This window comes from Equus quagga, chromosome 15 (genome assembly GCF_021613505.1).
Source record: "Equus quagga isolate Etosha38 chromosome 15, UCLA_HA_Equagga_1.0, whole genome shotgun sequence".
NCBI lineage: Eukaryota > Metazoa > Chordata > Mammalia > Perissodactyla > Equidae > Equus > Equus quagga.
Genome location: NC_060281.1, coordinates 35,529,928 through 35,544,823, shown reverse-complemented (window position 1 = coordinate 35,544,823; position 14,896 = coordinate 35,529,928). Strand labels below are relative to the sequence as shown.

The window sequence follows — 14,896 nt, the reverse complement described above, 5'->3', positions numbered from 1 at the left end:
AATCTTTATTTGGTAGTATTTGACAACTTATTGAAGGAAGGGACGAAGAGAGATTTCAGCAAAATTATCTTTTTCCATTTGATGCTTGGTGACTAGGTATATTTTGGACAAATCTACTGGAATAGTGCATATCGATAGGCATCTGTTTGAAAAGATTTAAGAACGAGTGTAATTTCTGAACTTTTTGAATTTTAGAATTGCAGGTAAGAAGTTTGTGTCTTTGACTTACTAGACTTCATTATCAGTAATAAGAAGATTTCTATTTATATCTGAAAGAATCTTTCTGATGATTTCTCCTTTCTCCTTTTCAGGTAATGAACCTCAATTGCTCCTTGTGGCAGGACAATAGCATGTCTGTCAAACTCTTTGCATTTACCAAATTCTCTGAGGTCACTGAACAATGTTTCCTTTTATTTACCCTCGTCCTACTCATGTTCTTAACATCACTGACAGGCAATGCTCTCATAGCCCTTGCCATCTGGACCAACCCAGTCCTCCACACACCCATGTACTTCTTCCTGACCAACTTGTCTCTCTTGGAGATTGGCTACACTTGCTCAATCATACCCAAAATGCTGCAGAGCCTTGTGAGTGAGGCCCGAGGAATCTCTCGGGAGGGTTGTGCTATGCAGATGTTTTTCTTTTCATTATTTGGTATCAGTGAGTGCTGTCTTTTGGCAGCCATGGCTTATGACCGCTATGTGGCCATATGCTCCCCACTTCACTATGCAGCACGAATGAGTCGTGAAGTGTGTGCTCAGTTGGCAATGGTTTCTTGGGGAGTGGGATGTGTGGTAAGCTTAGGGCAGACCAACAATATTTTCTCCTTGGACTTCTGTGGCCCTTGTGAAATAGACCACTTCTTCTGTGACCTCCCCCCTATCCTGGCACTCGCTTGTGGGAATACATCCCATAATGAAGCTGCAGTCTTTGTCGTGGCTGTCCTTTGCATTTCTAGCCCATTTTTACTAATTGTTGCCTCGTATGGCAGAATTGTAGCTGCTGTGCTGTTCATGCCCTCACCTGAAGGCCGCCAGAAAGCTCTTTCTACCTGTTCTTCCCACCTGGTTGTAGTTACACTGTTCTATGGCTCAGCTTCTGTCACCTACTTGAGGCCCAAGGCTACCCATTCACCAGGAATAGATAAACTCCTAGCCCTCTTCTATACAGTGGTCACATCCATGCTCAACCCCATCATCTATAGTTTAAGGAACAAGGAAGTCAAGGCAGCTCTACAGAGAACCATAGCTGGGAAAAAAGTTTTGACTCCTGAGTAGATACTAGAGATCCATGCAAATCTACTCTTTGGAAAAGATGCACACACAACTCAAGAGTAAAGCAAGAAAGAAACAAAAAGTGCACTTTCACCTGTCTTGTAATGTGATTCTTTAATAACCATGATTGCAAATTTTGGGGACATCTCTGTACTCAGAGCTAAAGTTCTGACTGCCAAATTCTGGAAGGAAGTTGTTTACAAAAGAGTTTTATAGGTGAGTCCAACACTAGACAGGTTTTCCAAAATATTTTAGTCTAGGCTTAGTGTATAAATTGCCAGATTATATCTCAGAAGCCTGGCAAATTCTGAATCTGTACTCTTAGGAATTTTCTAGCCCCTGAGGAGCCAATCCAACTGGTCACTGAGGGTAGTGTTCCCACATATGTCTGTCCCACATGAACCTTAATTCCCTACTAATTCTATGAAGTGCATTGTTTCCTTCCATAAAAAAAAATTTTAATACTTCAACATTAATTATTGGTTTGTAGTATATGGCTAAATTCATTTAGTGAGTATGCGTACTGTTAAAAAATGTAAACATTCAAAAAAACAAACTCATGTTTCCTAGGTATTTGTTGCAGAATATTAAAAGAAATTTTTATTGAGAATCTCCATGGTGAAAATATTTTTAATAACAAAGAGAAATCATATTTAAATTTAAGAATGGAAGAAGAAAATTAACTAATAATATAAATAATTTTAAAGATTTTTATGTAATTAAAAAAATTTACATATGTGCAGATGAAGCCTGACTCAATATTTTTGGAAATCATCCCAAAACTTGCTCTTAAAAGAAATGAACATGGTTACAACACAATCCAGTAGCCCCTATAGAGACATTGCCTTGGAATAGAACATCTACTTCTCAGGGAGGTGCTGTGTTAGCACTTGATCTATGAAGGATTAATAACTACTCCTACAGCAGTTGTAATGTGAGAAAGAGTGGAGAACTGTGACTGCTACATGACTTAATATTATCCCCCAAACGCAGAGTTAATCTTCTCTTACTAGTCAAAGGGTAAAAACTTTCAGTTATAAGATAGTAAGTTCTGGAGATCTAATGTACAGCATGCGACTATAGTTAATTATACTGTATTGTTTACTTGAAATTCACTAAGAGAGTAGATCTTTACTGTTCTCATTACACACACACAAATGATAACTATGAATGTGTCTTTTAACTTGATTGTGGTAACCACTTCACAAGGATATGTATATCAAATCATCGTGTTTTACGCTTTAAATATATGTAATTTTATTTGTTAATTATACCTTAACGAAGCTGAAAAGAAAAAGAAAAGACTGGCATAATTCTACTCTCAGGAGATAGTAATGATGTTCACTAATGACCAAGATGTGTGTTTTGCCAGATATTACTATTTTACCAAAAACTGTTCAGTTCATTCATTTAAACATAATATATTATGATTTTTATTTACATGTGCATAGTGTAATTAACAATGGAAATAACCTTAATGTGCAAAAATAACTTATTGGTTAAAAATTATGTTACAGGAACAGGCGAGAATTTTAGACAGGCACTAAAGATGATAATTTGTAAGTGTGTTTATTAATCTAGAAGAACTATTTATTAAGTATTAAAGCAATTTAAAAATAATTTGTATACTATGAACACTTTCCTTTAGTTTTATAAGTTTGAAAGGATGAAAATGAAATATTAACAGTATATTCTCTAGGCATTCATATTACCAGCAATTTTTTTATTATCTATTTCTAAGGTTCATGTATTTCATGTGTAATACAAATATTAAAGTATTTAATGGTAAACGTTTTTCTTAAGATAAATATAATACATAGTTTTCACAGAAAATTTATAGAACAGAAGTCTAATTATTAAAATTTAATTTACTTATGTTCTTTCAATCCAGAATAACCAATGAAAATACTTAATTTATTTTATTTTAGCCTTTTTATTTCTGCTAACCATATACACACAGTCACTTCTCCTGGCAGATTATGTTATGAAAATATATACTGTTTAGAAAGCAGTTGAATATATGAAAAGCACCAAAAATGCATCTTTTAGAGTATCTTGTTTACTGTATTAAATAAGTACATTACCATTAATCAACTTTCCTTCAATATTTTCTCTATGAAATATTCCTGACTATTGATAATAGTTAGAAATCCCTTACTAACTTTGATCTTCAAACTCTGTCCCCTTTGGTTTCAAAGAGCCTTTGGAGTACATTTTCCTCAACGCTAGTTATAATTACACCAACAACAGTAATGATAAGTACCATTTACTGAATTCTGAATACATAAAAAGGACAGTGCTAGCTCATTAAATGTATTGTCTAATTTGACTTTCAAAACCATTGTACTATTATTGTCTTCATTGTACACACGCAGAAACCAAGGAACAGAAGCCTGGAGCAGCTCATCCCCACTAGTGAAATAGGGACCAGTATTCAGTCTAGGCAATCTGGTTTCCGAACCCAGGATGTGAGGCTCTATTCCATGATTTCTGAGAAGGCTTATTCCTTTAATTCTGATTCCCTGCATTTTTTGTCCTCAAGATAGACAAGACTGAAAAGGAGCAAATTGATCCAGAGAATGTCTCTATTAGGAATATGCATTGCTAGTTTTAGGCTTCTTTCTAACCAGTGAGATTTTTTTGGCTGAGTTTATTTTTCTTTTTGAAAGTCTCTCCTTTGGTTTTACTATCTTTACTTTTATAACCTCTATTTAGTTTTAATTTTTTTTCTTTTGAGGAAGATTAGCCCTGAGCTAACTGCTGCTAATCCTCCTCTTTTTGCTGAGGAAGACTGGCCCTGAGTTAACATCCATGCCCATCTTCCTCTGCTTTATATGTGGGACGCCTACCACAGCATGGCTTGCCAAGTGGTGCCATGTCTGCACCCGGGATTTGAACCAGCGAACCCCGGGCTGCTGAAGCAGAACCTACACACCTAACCGCTCCGCCACTGGGCCGACCTCTCTACTTAGTTTATTAAACTATGAGTTTACCAAATGAAAATCATGGATTAATATATGGTTGTTAAAATCGAAATACTTAGTTGTTAATTCTCACTTTTCTTGCTAAGGTAATAAAAGGAAATATATTAATGATTTTGTTTCAGCATCCCATATCCAGTTCCTAGGTTGCACACAGGTACTTGAACCAGGATAAGTTCTAAGCACAGGATAATCAGGCTCCCCAAATTCTGACTATGTTGTTTCCTACAAGTAGTGTCACAACAATGAGAAGATTCATTAACACCTTTCATCACCCCAATAGCTTTGTTCTGGTGGGCTTCTCTGAATGGCCCAGGCTAGAAACAGTTCTTTTTCTGGGCATCTCTGTTTTCTATATATTGACTCTCCTTGGGAATTCAGCCATCATTATCTTGTCGCACCTTGATCCCAGACTCCATACCCCCATGTATTTCTTTCTGGCTAATCTCTCTTTTTTGGATCTCTGCTATACTAACTCCACTGTCCCCCAGATGTTGGTAAATGTACAGAGCCACCAACCACATAGGATGCATAGCTCAATCTTCCTTGGTTTAGGATCCACTGAATGTTCTCTCAGTAATGGGCTTTGATCGTTATGTAGCTACCTGCCAGCCTCTCCATTACACAGTTATCGTGCATTTTTGGCTATGCCAACAATTGGCAACAGTGGCTTGGGTAACAGGTTTCAGCAACTCCCGGTGCAAACGGGTTGACTTTCTTGTTACCTCATTGTGGTCAGTATCAGGTGGAGAATTTCTTCTGTGAGATAACTGCCGTGCTTCAATTATCGTGTGTTGACACATGGATCAATGAAGAGGAGATATATGTGGCCGTGCTGGCCATAACAGTTATCCAAGATGGATTAATTCTATTCTCTCACATCAACACTGTCAGAGCAGTAGCAAGGACCAAATCTTCTGAGGGTCTCAGGAAAGCCATCAACACATGTGGGTCTCATCTGCTGGTGGTCATTATGTTCTATGGCTCAGCCATTAGTGGTTATGCATATATGGCACCTAAGAGCAACTCAGCCAAACTGAAGGGCAAGCTTCTTGCACTCTTCTAGGGACCTATAACTCCAATGCTCAACCCTCTTATCTACACCTTGAGAAGTAAGGATGTTAACAGAACAGTAAAAAAGCTACTGAGGTGAGAGCAGAGCAAAGATGGAACATGGCTTAGGAGAATGTAGTCCTCTTACAATTCAAATTCCAGACTCTCAGACTGCCTATGGCCAACTGCCATCATTCCTCTCACTCCCAAATAACAATGGTTGATTGTTACTATTATTACCTATGTAATTCATAGGATTTAAAGTATTGATTATTGTAGTAACGAAACATTATCTAAAAATAGATAATGAATATTCATAGATTTTAGTAAAATAATTGCATTGTTGTTACTGTTGTCTTTTCTAATGAAGTTTTAAAATTAATGACCAAATAGGATTTCTTGTCACACAGCACATTAAAATTGATGATTCAGGGGCCAGTCCGTGGCCAAGTGGTTAAGTTCTCGTACTCCGCTTCTGCGGCCCAGGGTTTCGCCAGGTCGGATCCTGGGCACAGACGTGGCACCACTGAGGCTTGAAATTGCTCAATTATGCTACAAAATTAGCAAAATGCACTTATAGATAATCAAAAGGAAACTTCATTTCTTCATTTCACATTTTTTTATGTTGTTAATATAGCTGTTGTAAATCTAATCTAATTTTAATCAATATTGGGAAAAGACATCCTCAGGGAGCCAAGTGCATGCTGTGGTCATCAACAATGTTCTGGAGAAAAAGAAGTTCACGTAGAGAAAGCTCTGAGCAGTACCTCTGCCTATTTGTTCACTTATCCCATCCTTCTAGCAGCCTCTTTTAGCATTTTTCTTTAATTCTGCTCATCATCCTACGGAAGTTTTTCTTTCTGGCTCATATATGGAAAGCATTTATGTCTCCTGGTAACAGCCTTTGATCTAAAAACATCTTGTTGTCCAATCAGTATATATTTTATTCTTGGTGCTCAATCATCTTTATCAGCAGTATCACAGCTGTTCTCACCAGGCCAAATGGAAAAATAGAAATTTTTCTCCAAACGGAATGGCAAGAAATCATATAGTTTCTGTCCACAGGATAGATGTCTTCAATATCATATTTTACAGATTCTACATTATATGTAATGGCTGCTGGATGAGAAGTCTACCTCTAGGGCAAAGTATCTGGGCTTGACACACTTAAGAGTCTCTTGCATATACTGTGAAAATAACTAAATATCTGAGAGAACATTCCTATCAGTGATATATCTCATTAAATTTTAATCGTTCTTTTCTTACCTTCTTGTGCAAATTATGTTGTTCACATTGGGAAAAGAGGGGAAAAAATAGACTGAGGATTCATCTGATGGAATATACAGCAGAAAAATACGAAAAACCATCTACAGTAAAGATTATAAAGCAGTAGGTCATTTTATTACTAGTGACACATTTGTCCTTTCCAAATATATTTGAATAGTGGAAATATAGTTCTTTTTCTCACAAAGAATATGACCTGCTTGAAGATGTGATAAAATGTCTATGATCTTTTTTTCATCAAAGATTTTATTTTTTGAGGAAAATTAGCCCTGAGCTAACATCCACTGCCAATCCTCCTCTTTTTGCTGAGGAAGATTGGCCCTGTGCTAACATCTGTCCCCTTCTTCCTCTACTTTATATGTGAGATGCCTGCCATAGCATGGCCTGATAAGTGTTCCACAGGTTCACGCCCAGGATACAAAGTGGCAAACCCCAGGCCACCGAAGAGGAGCACAGGAACTTAACCACTACACCACAGGGCCAGCCACAAAGATTTTGGTTTTTTAAGAGCAATTTTAGGTTCACAGTAAACTGAGAGAGCAGAGATATCCCATATAGCCCAGCCCTGATACAAGCATAGCCACCTCCGCTATCAACCTCCCACACCAGAGTGGTACATTTGTTATGACTGATGAACCTCCATTGACACATAATCATCACTCCAAGTCCATGGTTTTCATTACAGACTTAGACATGAACCAAGATTCATTCATTATTGTTGTTGTACATTTTATAGGTTTTGTAAATTTACAACAACATGTATCCGCCATTGTAGTATCATACAGAGTATTTTCACTGCCCTAAAAATCCTCCGTGCTCTGGCTTTTCACCCCTCCCTCCATCCTAACCACTGGCAAACACTGGGCTTTGCCAACGAAAATAATCCATAACCAATCTATAAATGAAAATTTGGGAGAGTTTATTCTGAGCTAAAATGTGAAGACCATGGCCCAGGGCCTTTCTTCCTGAAGGAAGAAAGGGCACCAAAGAAGTGGGGTGTACAGAGTGGGTATATACCCCCAAAGAGGATGTTTCACATATGATTGAAATGTCCCTTTTACAATAGTGGCAAGACTGCTCTGTCAGCACAGAGATTGATGGACACAGCAGGTAGGTCTGCTGTCTCTGTGGACACAGCAGGGTGGCAGGTCTGTTGTCTGGAGCTGAGTGGTCACAGGTGAGCTGGGTGGTCAAAGGTGAGCACAGCAATCAGTTCCTAGCCTAAGGAAAGAGGCTTATCCTTAAGGAAATGCCAATGTCGGGGGAAGTTGCACCTTTATCATAAGGTCATTTGTTCTTGCCTTAGGAAATATTTAAAGCAGATATACAATGCATGCTCAACGGCCACATCAGAACCTTTTAGGAAAAAAACAAAGTGAGGCTGAATTAGGTTTACACCAAATGTCTTCCTCATGTACTCCAATATATCCTATTGCTTGCCATTTCTATTTGTCAGCTTTTTAGTATTCACAGTTTTGTCTTTTCCAGAATGTCATATAGTTGGAACCGCACAGCATGAAGCCTTTTCAGATTGGTTCCTTTCACTGAATAATATGCATTTAAGATTCCCCCATGTCTTTTCAAAGTTTGATAACTCATGTCTTTTTAGCATTGAATGATATTCCATTGTCAGGATGTATAAAAGTTTATTTGTTCATTCACCTACTGAAGAGCATTTTGGTTGCTTCCAAGTTTTGGCAATTATGAATAAAGTTGCTGTAAACATCTGTTTGAGATTGTAAGTAAAAGAAAAAAGGGAGATGTTGTTCAATCAGCAAACATCCTTTTAGCCATTTTATCAGTTGTCAATGGTAAAAGTAGCAAATGAGGATCAGGTATACTTTCAAAAAAAAAAGATTATTTCAATGCTCTACCCTGATGTGTGTATTTGTCAATAGTAGACAGACATGGGAAGCAAGAGAATTGCTTAAATTAAGTTAAAGACTTAGATTTATCCAAATTTACCCAAATCTTAAGGGTCAGTCTTTGAGAGGTTTGTAAGCAGATCAAGAAGCAATGCAAGTCAGGAGGGAGCAGGTAATTGACAGGGCATTTGCATTGAAAAAGTACCTCAAATTTCACAATGGGTTGACAAGTAGTAAAGTGAGACATGAGAGTAGTTAGGAGGTGAAGGTAGTACTCTAGGAAACAGATGGCCTGGTGGTAGAAGGGAAGATTTATATTCTTAGACTCTAGACAGATTTAAGACAAGATGATTGACTAGAGGCAGAAAGTGAGAAGGAAGGATCAGCGATGGGACACAGGTTTATTTCTTGAACAACTGGCTTTATCTACAGAGAAACATGAAAGCAAATAAAATTCTTTTGTAGAGAAAATACTAGATCCACATAACCCTAAGTTTATGATTCTTAAAAAATGTGAATAGATGATAAATGTCAAACACGATTCAATTCTGCTTTTGACTCTTTATTACACATCTTCTTAGTCATCCTCTTGGATGCACCCAGGAAGTCATAATTGTAAATTATCATTATTCTTCCCAAGAAATTTCTTTTACTTTATAATTTCCTATCAATTACATCCATCACTGCATAATTATCCAAACAATGGTTTGGTTTGTTTTTTTGTTTCGGTGGAGAAGATTTGCCCTGGGCTAACATCCATTGCCAAACATCTGCGGCAGTATTCCTCCACTTTGTATGTGGGATGCCTCCACAGCACAGCTGATGAGTAGAGTAGGTCCACGTGTGGGATCTGAACCATTGAACAGGGGCTGCCTCAGCAAAGTACTGCAGAACTTTAATCACTCAGCCACAGGACCAGCACGTAAGCTAACTTAAATTTGAATGTGATGATGATAGTTTTGTATTGCTCATGCATTTAAACAATCTATCCTGTGTCATTTAATTTTCTAAAAAGACTTTTAATTCATATCATTCTAGATGATAAAGCATCCTAGATGGTCTCTTATCGTTTACTTTGTAGTCTTCATTACCTTTCTTTACACGATTGTCAGAATCATACAAAAATAAAAACATTTCTCAAGATAAAATTTTCATTTCTCAAAATATAAAATTTACAAACCTCAGCATTGAATTTAAAGGTCTACACAATTTAAGCTCCCCTCTTTGTTTTCAGAATTACCTCTCAACATTTATAATTTGTTCTAGCCAAATCAATCCCTATTCTCAAACAAGTTTCATATTTATTCAGATTCTTTGCCAGTCCTATGCCTCCTTCTTTCTATGATGAATCCATTCCTTTTACCTATAACAAAATTCTAATCATTAGTTAATATTCATCTCTAGACCAATATCTTCCAAGATGCAATCAGATCTTCTCTCTACATGACACATCTTCCAAAATCCTGAATTACTTTGTAATAGAGTGTCAATTTGCATAAAGATGTATTTCTTTGATCATGACCAGTTTTCTAAAATGGAAAGTACCCTTTTAATGGGTTAAGACATTTATCATAAATGTTGTTAGAATTGTCCATAGCATGTAAGCCTATTTTTTAATATGTGACACCAAATAAATGTTTCCAATAAAATAATACATTTGCTCATTCTACTAAACCACTTTTCTTCCTATTTCTCCTTTCCTAACAAAAATTGTGTTTGAAACACATATTTAAACATAAAGCAATATAATTACATATAATAATGTTAATTTAAAAGCCAAATGTCTATTTCAAAGGACACACATTATTCCCTGGCTGTACTCACTTCTCTTATTATTTAGTCAAAAAGTTTCAATGTCCCCAGCAAAAATATTCAACCATTTTTTTAAATTATAATGCTATGAAATATACCCTCAAAAATATTAAGAGTTTTTCTTAAGGTAACTACAACTAGTTAGAGATAAATATATATATAAACATATAAATAAATATATATATAAATATATATATATTTCTAAACCTCTAAGCATTTCTTCGATACCATCAGCATATTTCACTTACCCCTCAACCCTGAGGAAAGCGAGACACCAGACTTTCTAGACAAAAGCTTTAAAGCAAATGTCTTAAATATTTCACAGAGCTAAAGAAAAATATGGATAAAGGAATAAAGAAAATCAGAAATACAATGTATAAGCAAAATGGGACATCACCAAGATGGTGAAATAGGGGTTTTCCAGCATCTTTCTTTCAAAGAACAATGATTCTGACAGTCATCCATGAATGAGAATACCTTTGTGGAAATGTGGGAATCCATCTAACACACTGTTGGAGCAAAGAAATTCCAAGATTGGATGCATTAAAGAGGGCAAGAAAATAGTTGCATTTTGCCTGTGTTAACTCTCCCCAAAGAAAACACGCTAAGTGACAAGCAAGCCCTTCTTGGTCTGTGAGTTCTCCCAAGAGGGAAAGTGAGAGCATGTGCGTGAACCCCCAGCCGCCTCAGCTGTGCAGGATGCTGCCAAAGAAAAGCACTTCATTCCCATCCCATTCAGAATACTGAGGCGTGTGGCATGACAGGGGAGTGGGGAATAGTTGGAAGAATAGCAGGCAGGGCTCTTGGGGGGCATCAAAGGGATGTGGATCCTACTAGTCACATCCTGGACTCCATCAGGAAGCCTGCCCATGATTCACTGCAGGTGACTTACCTGTGGATCCCCTAACTGATCCACGGGTACCCCAAATGCTCTCTGTACCTCACTCACACGCTTTCCTACCCAGTGGCCAGTTTCTTCTTTGCAACCCAAGGGTCAATAAATGTGAGCCTTTGCAATCAGCTAGTGAATATGTGTGGAAAGCCAGCTGGACTCTTCAGGATTGGGAAAAAACATACAAACTGGAACATTCAGCATCACCCTAGGGAAAGCAAACACGAGGTTGTTGGCACTCAGCCTGGCTTTGTAGAATCAAGAGAAGGCACCACACAAACTTAAGAATCCCTCCCTGCAACAGGGAACAAGAGGTGTGGAGGAGGCATATGTGTAGAAAAGGTCTAAGGAAGTGTCAGAATCCCTGACATGACTGATAAAAAGTATTTCTCTCCCAAAGCCAGTCAATAAGGACTGGAGGGGATGAATCCTTCTTCAAATGCAAAGACAGCAATCCAAGACTTCAAAGAACATGAAAAATATAATATGACATGAAAGTTATTGTAGTTTTTGTAATAATATTCTGTGACTATTTTGCTTAATTCAAACAAAAAATTAAAAGCTGAATTATCATACAGTCTGTGCTAGAAATTACCAGTAATATAGATTATTCATTATGTTTAACTTTTGTTTCATTTGTGTTTTACATTTACTTCTTTTACTCTGCTAGCATTCATCAACAAATGGAGACAGACCTGTCCATGACAATTCCTGAGAGACAGAATCAAACTGCTTCCTGACTCTCTCTGGTGAGAATAAATCATGTCTCCTGGGGATGGAGGTAGGATAAGGATTCAGAACAAGAATTGAAATAAAACATATTCATAATCCATTGTTTTTCAGGAAGGAGGAAAGCTAAATATATCATCGTGTAATCAGCACAGCCTTGGATAATTCTGTTTGTGTGTGTGTGTGAGTGTGTGTGTTTGTGTGTTTGTGTGTTTGTGTGTGCATGTGGAGCTTAGGACATTGCTGGGAGGGACATATGGTCACTCACTGAACACATGATCTTCCTGAGATCAGATGAGATGCTGACTACAACAAAAGCTTCTCAGTGCATGGTCTTAGAGGTGAGGATCGGGCGGAATTACATCCTCTGAATTTGGGGATATTATAACAGGGGAATGCAGAGAAAATCAAACAGTAGCTCATCGGCAGCAATAATTATCTACTAGTTTTCTTCAGATGTTAATGACTAAAGGTATGTGACACAACTGATGTCCTAAGAAACTAGGGTTGTAGAAAACGGTGGATTAAAGTGTGAAAATGGATAATCAATAACTGAAGCATTTTTCAGTTCTGACTGCTATTTTAATCAATTATTTTCTCCTTCTCTGAAGAGTATGACAACTTATCAATTTGCCAGTATCCCTGCCAAAAAGTTGCTGTAAGTTTTTCCAAATTACTTATTTCACGGGAAATGGATATACTTCTTATTGTTGGGGAATTTAAATACATAGATTTTCATGTACAGGCTAATCCAATCAAATGATAAAATAGTTTCTGCTTGGTTATGTGAAGGCAGCATATTATTACTGTTAGGTCCTCGGTGAAGTGAATATGGTGAAAGTGTGGAAAGCAATAGGTAACCATCTTTATAAAATTTAATGACCAATTAACACAAATTCTATCTACTATTAAAGCATATTAGAAATAACAATTTCATAATGAAAGTTATTTATATTTATTGAGTGTGTTTTGTGTGCCAGGCACTGTACTAAGTGGATTCAGATACAATATTTAATGATGTATAACATGTTTTCCTTTGGCTGATAGGACATAAAGAAACATTTCATTATGAAAACAGAGATTAATAAGGCATTGATTGTGTCAAGGAACATTTCTAATTGTGTGGAGCTGACCCAAAATGAACCCCTTGTGCTGGATTATTTCCAAAGCTGACTATATACAGTGTGCTTGTCTTGGGTGCTGAGTAAGGTGGCACACGAAGCCCAGCCACTGAGCTATTTAAATTATCTTATCTCCTTCCTCTGTTTCTTTCATAATTCAACTGTCATTGAAAGTCCATCCCATGATTTAAACTTTCAAAATCTTGCCAATGTTGAATGGCCACTTAATCTTTTATTACACTGAGTAGGAATCTATAACGTAACTTATCATTGCGCATGAAACCCCTTTGTCTTTGGATCATACAGCAGTGCCTATTTGCTTGATTACTGACTCCATATAGGTTATTTCTATAGACTGATAATAATAGCGAATATTCTGTGCAATGTCCTCTGAGTTCATCAATATGAGGCTTTAAAGAGCGAGAGGTTTTGGTGCTGATAAATTGAGTTTTACTGACCGTTCCTTATTTTTATTCATGGTTTGCCTCTACAATGTTTGCATTTTTAACTCAAGTGAACTCAGAAAGAAAGAGAAAGAGTTCTGTCATTCTTCATTATTCAGAAATGATAGACCAGAAACTTTAAGTCAAGAAAATACATCAGGTGAGAGACGGAAACAATGTCCACACCAAATTTTTCTACTGCCTGTGATGCTCCTTTCTGCAGATGCCTGACCCCGGCCTAGACCATCTCCCTCTCTTTCAATGGGCAATAACTAAAAAGAGACATTCTTGGTATGTACATAAAGCTTACCTCTACTACATACATCTCAGGGTCCCCAGATTAAGGTCAACAGAGAGTAAATCCTGAAAACAATAAAAAGTGTAAAAAAATCAGATTTCCCCTGGTTCAGTATTATTCCAAGTGATAGGGAGAGAGAAGAGAATGTGACCACATTTCTTTGCATTCTTACTTCCAGTGAGTCCTATACATTTATTTTTATATGATTTAGTATTTATTTCTAAACGGAGTACCATTCTTTGCTACTTGAAATATTTAGAAGCACTCACAGATCTTCTCTACTTTTGATATCCATTTTTTTCAGTTGTTTCTGAACTTTGTGAGGTTTTAAAATACACTTGTCATGAGATGACTTTTTTACTCATTCTATGAGTCTAAAAATATCAAATTTTTTTAGCAGCACACGTTAGTACTTGTGCAGTCAGCCCTCACTGTATGCCATCCACCAAGAGGTTTCTACCATCCTCAACATTCCCTGATTCCCATCCCCAGCACAGGCATCTGCATTTGCTGTCTACAGTCTAAACGAGACAAGGGTATTTATGGTAGGAAATCTTCACAATGTCAGTATTTAAGAAAGAGTCAAATATGCTCCTTTTCTGGTTGGGATTTCTCCTTTCATCTCTCCACCAGTGTCACTGAGAAAACTTCAGTTCCTCCCAAATACAGGGAGACATAATGGGTAAGATATATATTTGTGAATTTAACTGACAAATGGAATAACAACTTCTCCACATCTAGAGTTTTTCTGTAACTGCATAGTCTGTTATTGAGGAGACAGGATATATAACAAAATCTTCTGAGTTAAAAATAAGAAGATAAGTAAGCCTTTATCTCTGTTTTCTTTGCCTCAGCGTTAACTGAGTTAAAGACGAATGAATACATGGGAAATGAATGCATGGGAAATACAGATATTAAAATTAATTACAATGCAAGGAAAATGTTCATAAATGCTTCAATGTAAGTGTAAATGCATTCTAATAGACTGTTTAATATGTGAGCAAATTTTCCTATAGTCATATGCATTGAGCGTCCCCATAATCATGCATATTTGCTATTTCATATTTAACAGAGTTTTGAATTAGTCCACTTGTTCCTGTCCTTAATTTTGGGGAATGTTTGTAAAACCCAGTGATGCTTAAAT

General features: G+C 36.8%; 1 protein-coding gene and 1 pseudogene across 1 annotated transcript; both read left to right on the top strand.

Annotated features, from left to right (window-relative positions):
* Window positions 1-314: 314 nt before the first annotated feature.
* On the top strand, window positions 315-1,277 carry LOC124227069 (olfactory receptor 10C1-like). The gene has a single exon (XM_046640976.1). It carries the CDS (start codon window positions 315-317, stop codon window positions 1,275-1,277), a length of 963 nt encoding a protein of 320 aa, XP_046496932.1.
* Window positions 1,278-4,500: 3,223 nt separating this feature from the next.
* On the top strand, window positions 4,501-5,447 carry LOC124226282 (putative olfactory receptor 2B8; annotated as a pseudogene).
* The last annotated feature ends 9,449 nt before the right edge of the window (window positions 5,448-14,896 follow it).